The sequence below is a fragment of the Arachis hypogaea genome, chromosome 9, assembly GCF_003086295.3.
Source record: "Arachis hypogaea cultivar Tifrunner chromosome 9, arahy.Tifrunner.gnm2.J5K5, whole genome shotgun sequence".
Classification (NCBI taxonomy): domain Eukaryota; kingdom Viridiplantae; phylum Streptophyta; class Magnoliopsida; order Fabales; family Fabaceae; genus Arachis; species Arachis hypogaea.
Window position 1 is genome coordinate 13,500,347 of NC_092044.1, and position 8,016 is coordinate 13,508,362.

General features: G+C 32.3%; 1 protein-coding gene across 4 annotated transcripts; it reads left to right on the top strand.

Annotated features, from left to right (window-relative positions):
- Nucleotides 1–2,858: 2,858 nt before the first annotated feature.
- LOC112710454 (PHD finger protein ALFIN-LIKE 3) lies at nucleotides 2,859–7,494 on the top strand. 4 transcript variants are annotated; one of them, XM_025762673.3, is made up of 5 exons: nucleotides 2,859–3,261; nucleotides 3,887–3,919; nucleotides 4,702–4,930; nucleotides 5,121–5,256; nucleotides 6,930–7,494. In XM_025762673.3, exons 1-5 carry the CDS (start codon nucleotides 3,165–3,167, stop codon nucleotides 7,197–7,199), a joined length of 765 nt encoding a protein of 254 aa, XP_025618458.1. In that variant the 5' UTR covers nucleotides 2,859–3,164; the 3' UTR covers nucleotides 7,200–7,494. The 4 variants fall into 4 exon arrangements, with proteins under 4 accessions (XP_025618458.1, XP_025618459.1, XP_072058668.1 ...); XM_025762674.3 differs by having other exon boundaries at nucleotides 6,933–7,494; XM_072202567.1 differs by having other exon boundaries at nucleotides 2,906–3,237; nucleotides 6,933–7,494.
- The last annotated feature ends 522 nt before the right edge of the window (nucleotides 7,495–8,016 follow it).

The following is an 8,016-nucleotide window of genomic DNA, read 5'->3' on the forward strand; positions in this document are numbered from 1 at the left end:
TAATTCCATGTATTTTTATTTTTTAAAAATATTAAAAAAGATTTTGTATTTTAAACTAAAATTTTAGTTTTAATTACTAACTATCAAATATAATATTAAATTCTAATCCTATGATATTATTGACGTTACCAATAAACAAACACTTTTTAATTTTATTATGGAGATTAGAATGGGGTAAGACTCCATTATAGAGAGCAGGCGTGCTTTATCTGCGTATGGTGTCAGCGATGTAGTAATCAGACGGTGCGAGTTAGAGTTGACTAATCGGACGGTCTGAGTTCTTTGTGACAAAACGGACAATCCAAGTTGTTCCTCCCCAGCCACGTATGGCATACGTGTTGTTTCACACAAACGGTGCCCCATTAACCCAACACTGCATGCACACACAGAGCACACCCACTCTCTGAGTCACTTTCCCTTTCATTCCTACCCAGCATCTATTCCTTCTTCTTCTTCCTTAAATGTCTGCTTCATCACCTTTATTCAAAAACAATTAAAATGTCAAAGAAACAAAAATTTAGAAATGTTGATCGTCCTGAACTTCACATTATAAAATATCTTAGCTATTCTAATTCTGTAAGTTTATTTGTTAATTTTTTTTTTATATTTCAGAATTATAATTATTATTTTTAGAAGTTGAACTGAAAAAAATATATATGATTGAATTATTATTTTTTATTGATAGAAATTTAGAAATATATATTTAAATAATAGTTAAATACAGTTGATTCTTGTTTAAAATTTTTTGTATAATAGATTAGTAATAAAAAATACTTTTTAAGAATTTTTTGCAATAATTTTAGAAGTTATAATTAAGTAGTTAGGTGTTATAATTAACTTTAGAAATTTAAGAATATATGTTTAAATAATAGTTAAAAATATCTATGTTTAAATGTAATTAATTTTTGTTTAGATTTTTTTGTAATATAATAAATTAGTAATAAAAAATACTTGTCTAGAATTTTTTGTAATAATATTAGAAATTAGAGTTAAGTAGTTAACTATTATAATTAATTTTAGAAATTTAAGAATATATATTTAAATAATAGTTAGAAATATGTATGTTTGAATGTAATTAATTTTTGTTTAGAATTTTTTTAATATAATAGATTAATATTAAAAATGACTTATTTAAAATTTTTTTGTAATAATTTTAAAAATTATAATTAATTAGTTAACTGTTATAATTAATTTTAGAAATTATAATTTTATAAACTATAGTAATTTTTCGTAACAATAGATAAATTAAATCGTTGTATAATTTTTTGGAATAATGTTGATAATTTCGATTAATAATTAGGATCTGTAAAATGTAAAATATAATGTATTTGCATTTTTGGTAATAATTATTTATTTATTGTTAGCCTTTTAATTGATAAAAATATATTATTGTAGTTGAGGTTTTAATATCAGTATAGTGGACCATTATTAATTAGATAAAAATTAAAAGTATCTATTAGTTATTATTATTTATAGTAAGTTAGAAATAATCTCTAGGATTATTAATTAAATTTAGAAGTTAAAATGACTTTGTGAGTGTATTTGCCACGTCTGTCACATTTGAAGCTACAGTGCCGTCACTTTGATATTCATTTTCGTTCGGACCAACAATTTCGTAATTGCTTTCAAACTCTTTCTCATTGTCACTATCGTAATCTTTCCATATAATATTTCGGTCGGTTTCAGATTGTTCGAATTCAATGTACAACTCGATGAACGAGATTTGAGCACGACTTTCAATATACATTGAAAACATCTCTTGCATACTCGCTTTGTCCATTATATATTTTGTTTGAAATTGAACGAATTCACCAAATACTGGTATGTGATATCTGTATAAAGTACATGATATTTTTCTTGATATCTCCGAACATATCTTTTCACAAATCACACATTTGAGCTCTTCAAATGAGATTGTGAAGGGAATAACAATATCTAACGAATCGTCACAAATAAATTTTACTCCTTCAAATATTTGCAACAAAACCTGATCAAAATAATACTTTCAAAAAGACTCTATCATCCATTTCTCTCACTCACTTAAACAGAAACAAAAATTTTACTATCAATTTTTTTTTCTTCATACCCAACAAGAGAGATACAGGAGCAAAAGAAAGAAGAGCAAGCTAAAGAAGAAGAAAATTGGATCTGATAAGTTGTTTACGCGTTATATATATATATATATATATATATATATTAGACCCAGCGATTAATTTAAACTCATTCAAAAATAATATATAATAATCAACTCGGACCGTCCGATTTGATTTTTAAATTTTTTTTTTTTACTACATATACAAAACGGACGGTCCAATTAGCTTCTATCAAAATTCAAATATTCTCTTCATAATTAGCTTCTATCAAAATTCAAATATTCTCTTCATAAAGAAGGAACCTTCGATTTATTTACAAAATTTTTCACCCAAAAAATTTAAATAATTCAATTTCTTCACACCAAAATTCAATAAAAATTATTCCGCATATTTGTTTAACACCTCTAAAATCCATAACGAAACACAACACAGCTTGTCAGCTTCCATAACTAAAAAAATGAACCGTAAACAAACATAGTCTAACAAAACTCGAATAAATCATAAGTAAAACAATGTTTGCAATAAATATGTGCGCCTTAAAAGTGCAATCAGAATAGTGATTGGGAAACAATGTTTATTTCCAATTTTCCATGGACGTGGTGGGTATTTGAAATTTTGATTGTTTGCACTTTGCATCCAAGCAGAGAATGGTACTCGCTTCACCACGCCGGCTCATGCGTGACCTCATTATTTTGTTTTTGAATTTACACCCAACAAAATAATAATAATAATAATAATAATAATAATAATAATAATAATAATAATAATGATAATATATTATTATTATTATAAAAATAATTAAAAGGAAGAATGGAGTTGTCTTGTGTGAGCTTCAATTTGCTATTTTGCTTGCAGAGGCACAAAGCAAAGGAAGCCACCACCACCTCTCTCTCTTTCTCTGGGAAATTCGCTTAAAGCCTCCCTTTTCTCCCCGTAAACGACGTCGTTTCACTCTCACTCTACTACTTGTATTTTTTTTGTTTCCTTTTCTGATTTCGGTTTCAGTTTCGGTGTTAGTGTGTGTGTGTGTGTGTGAGAGAGAGAGAGAGAGAGAGAGAGAGAGAGAGAGCAATGGACTCGCGAGCTCAGTATAATCCGCGCACCGTGGAAGAGGTTTTTAGGGATTTCAAGGGTCGCCGAGCAGGTCTCATCAAAGCCCTCACCACCGGTATCCAATTTAGTTATTTTTTTGGGTTATTTTGAATTTTAAGTTCTGTCTGTGCTCAACCCTCTTTACTAGTTCAAGTAATATGTGCTCTGTGTGCAAAATCCTTTCTTTTTGATTTTGTATTCTCATTTTTCTTCTCAATGGGTCAACGAAAATTTCCAAGTTTTGTTAACGTGGATTTTTGGATTTGGTTATTGCGATTACCCGTAACGTTCAGGAGTGTAGCTGAACATTTTAATTTTTCCTTTTTTTTCTTCCAAAGAAAATTCATGATTTCATGATATTCATGTTGTGGCATTGCCTTTCAACATTTAGAATGGTTACTTTTTTTTTTTAATTTTTCCTAAGTTGTGCTTAACTTGGACTTGTTTTGTATTTGTTGCGGTTTGTACTTTGTAGAATGTGTTAACCCGCAATTGCTATAAGATGCACTTCTTCTAGATTTTGTTTTTATTGAATTTTTTTTCTGATATTTTTTTTATTTGTATTTTTGTGTAAACATGTTATATTCTTTTGGATGTGAAATTTGCTACTTAGTTAAAGCATTCAGCACTTTATTTTCGTACTCTTGTTAATTAGAAGTGTTTTGACGCGGATGAACATTTTCTGCTTGATCGTGTTGCAGATGTTGAAGAATTCTACAACCAATGTGACCCTGGTTAGTTACACTCTTCTTTTTTCACGTCGTTTTACTATGTGTTTCCAATGATATTTTCATTAATTTTTTTTCAATTAGTTAAAACTTGAGGGAGGGCAAAAAAGCTCTTGGATATTGCTTTGCAGCCTGATTCATTATGATATTTGGAGGATTGCTATTTATTTCTTCTTTTTGGCTCATAATGTAGATTTAGTTGTTATTGCTCTTTGGGGTTTGCTTTTGGTTCCTTGAGCACTTGTTTTTGCTTTCCTCTCTTTTGTAGATGCACCACCATTGATCTAATTCATCTGTACTGTCTGACTAAGCTGTAGCTTTAGTTCTGTGTTTCAATTGAAATGTAATTGTTCTCTGTCATGTGTTAGCTTTGAATACTGACACGGCAATAGTTTAAAATGTAATGTGCAAATGATAAAATGTCACTAAGGGTTTCTTGGACTCGGTGCAATATTTTTCCCCACAATTTTTGTGAGTGGTTATTTTGTTTTAAAAAACTTGGTTATCTGGAACTTCAGGGATTCACATTTGCTTTGCCCACTTGTTCTACTATAATCCTTGACGTATAACAAAGGAGATATATATTATGCAGCCCTTTAGTTTCATATAGAAGTAGTGTATAGAAAGGATTACAAATAATTATCTTTGGTAGGGCATTATGGTGTTATTTGATCCATTTAGTTGACTCCACCAAGCAGGATAAGGCTTTGTTGTTGTACAATATCCTCTTCTGTTTTAGTATTTCATTCAGCATTGTGATTTATATATCAATTACTTCTTTCTTTCAGAGAAGGAGAACTTGTGCTTGTATGGCTTTCCTAGCGAGCAGTGGGAAGTAAATTTACCCGCTGAAGAAGTTCCACCAGAGCTTCCTGAGCCTGTGCTGGGCATTAACTTTGCTAGGGATGGCATGCAAGAAAAAGACTGGTTATCTTTGGTCGCTGTTCACAGCGATGCGTGGTTACTTGCTATTGCCTTCTATTTTGGAGCCAGATTTGGGTTTGATAAAGCTGATAGGTATGTCTCACTCTAAAGCATAAATATTTTCTTAAGTTAACTTGGAACTATGTTTTGGGACTTGAGATGGTTGGAACTTGGAAGTAAGATAACATTTGGGTCCTGCTTGTCTGGTTAATGGCATTGTTGCAACTTTGTTTATGTTTGCCATTCATTCATCCATGAAGTTATGAATTACCTTGTAATGCAGGAAACGCCTTTTCAATATGATTAATGAAGTGCCCACAATATTTGAAGTTGTTACTGGTGCAGCCAAGAAACAAGTGAAGGAGAAGTCTTCAGTTTCGAACCATAGTGGCAGCAAATCAAAGTCCAACTCTAAAGCAGTAAATATTTTTCTCCTTGCACTTACACATGGAAATTATGTATTTTTTGTCTGTGCTTGTTTCTTTGAGCATGAGAAACTCATCTAGGTTTTTCCTGTCTGTTGATACAGGATCCTTTAAAATTGAGTAGTCCATGAGTTAGTTAATTTTTTTATTTATTTTTCGGGGTCTCAGTAGAATTTCAAAATAATGGAAAGATTGTGGAAATTGAAAGTGGTGAAAGTATGTGCAGCATTGAATATTTATCTATCTTGGAAGGTGAATGCATCTCCTTTTATAACTTTTATCCCTTTCAAATAAGCTGTGTTCTAAATGACTGAGTTGTCTGGTGAAAAGGGAATAACTGTTTCATTGACTGTGCTTACTGCTTTAGTGTTGATACTTTTCAATACATTCAAAAGAAAGATGATTTAAGAAGCAAAAGTTGGTTGTGCTGGAAAATTTTGGAAGTTGTGGTTAGTGTTAGTGGTATTCTTGTGATTCAGTAGGCTGTGTTTGGTAAGGGTTTGTTTGCGACTTAGGATTTTTGAAGGGGAAGGAGGGACATCCTGTAGTATAAATTCCTTACCTTCCTCTCCCCTCCAGTATCAAATTCACAAACTACCTATAAGTGTCTCAAGACAGAAAATAAAGAGACACCGAAACAATTGTTGTCTCGGCTCCCATTATCCCCAGTATTTTTTTAGTTTATCTAAAAAATAAAAATAAAAGTTCCAGTTATTTTAGTGGACTAAATTGTCTCCTGATAGAGACATTTTTGTCTGTTATTTTCTGTCTTCTCCAAATGGAGAGTACAGAAAGGAAGGGAAAGGTTGATCGTAAGATGAACTGAACACTTTAAGCTCTTTCTTTTTGTCTCTTACCTTCCAAAATCAAAATTCACAAACACACCTGTGAGCCAAAACAATATAGAAAAGCAGATTGACATGTGTGCATGTTCACATAAGATGAACTGTATCCCTGATATGCTTACTGTGTTTTACTGCTGACATTGCTCATGGATTTGAAAGAAGATGATTAAAGATGAAAAATTGGTTGCACTGGAAAACTTAAGAGGTTATGGTTAGCACTTAGCAATATTATTTTATCTGCCCGAAAACATACAGCAAATCCAATTGTCATGAGCAGTATGGGAACATGAAAAATTAGAAGTTTATATGAAGTATGAAGAGAAATTAATGGCAGCTGTAGTAGCTAGAATGGAAACAATATATGTTTTGACCTCTCCCTTTGAATTAAGCTGTGTTCTAAAAGATTGGAGTTGTGTTAGTGAATATTACACAATTCTATACTACACTAGATCATGCTTATGCAATAAAAAGCCAAATGATTTAAGATGAAAAAACATGGTTGCATTGGTTAAATTCCTGTATGCTATGGACTATGGTACTTAGAAAGATGAACTTTGTTCATAGAAAGTTTGTGGCCCCCAAAAACGTGTAGTCATTTTTATATTTAATAATATTTTGTATTTGGGCTTAGGACTGCCACACATGTGATCTGAACGTGTTATCTTAGTTTATCTCTGAATTGGAGTCACTCAAATGGACTATGACTAGAAAGTTTATTAGGTGGTAGAGTAACATGTAAATTACGTTATAGGTGATGTATCATATTTGTAGCTTTTAATTTTCAGATGGTTTTTGTTTTCCTCTAACTGTTGGCTTGTGTAGCAGCGTGCTCCGGAACCACAAGGTAGGCAGCAAAAGGCATTGCAAGCAAAAGATGAGGACGATGAACTGGACGAGCAAGAAGATGATGAACACGGGGAAACCTTGTGTGGGGCATGTGGCGAGCATTATGGCACCGATGAATTCTGGATTTGCTGTGACATTTGCGAGAAGTGGTTCCATGGGAAATGCGTGAAGATCACCCCTGCTAGGGCAGAGCATATCAAGCAGTACAAGTGCCCATCATGCAGTAATAAGCGAACTCGCCCCTGACATAAGCAAGTTACCATCAATGACAAGCCGTTGTTGCAGTCTATGCTTGTTTCAGGTTATTCTGTTGAATCCTAGGTGTTGCAGTTAATGGATAATTTCTATTTGACTCTTGTAGGTTTGCTTTTCTAGTCTGTAGAGGTTTTTCTGAGTTGGTTATGTTCATGTCAGCTGCAATTCATTCATAACTTGTCTTTAATCAAGCTGTAGCTTATGCATTGCTGACTTGGGAAGCTGTAATCTTTTCCCAAATCTTAGGGGAAACCAGGGAGTAATGATTATAAACATTTATTTAAAATTGTCTACTTAATTATTTTCTGCCTATTAGAATGGATCTTTGTAATGAGCAAATTCACTTGATTTTGTCTTGTTCAAATTTTCATCATTGATTGAGATAAGAAAAAAATGCTGATGAATTTGTTGGACAGAGAATTGAAGGAAGTTACTATAATGAATAATCTGGCCAGCCACATTGATCTAAGAATGTGTTGTATATTTTCTCTCCACGACTTGCCTAGGTTGCTGCATTGCGGAGTAAATAGTTGCTTATTGGATAAAAAGGAGTTCATAATTTGAATTTTGCAGCGGGGAAGTAGGGCGTCTAAAACGAGCACAACACGATTTAAGGATTGCACTAATTTAGACCTGACTTACTGATTGCATTGTTTGTGTTTCCGAATTTGTAAAAGATGCATCTAGTTGGTTCCTCACCTTATTTCTAACCAATTAGCCTGCCACCAACCAGTGACATGGCAAATGAGTGCCACGTTGTACACCATAAAACGACCTTGTATGGTTTTTGACAAATCTAGAGAGTTAT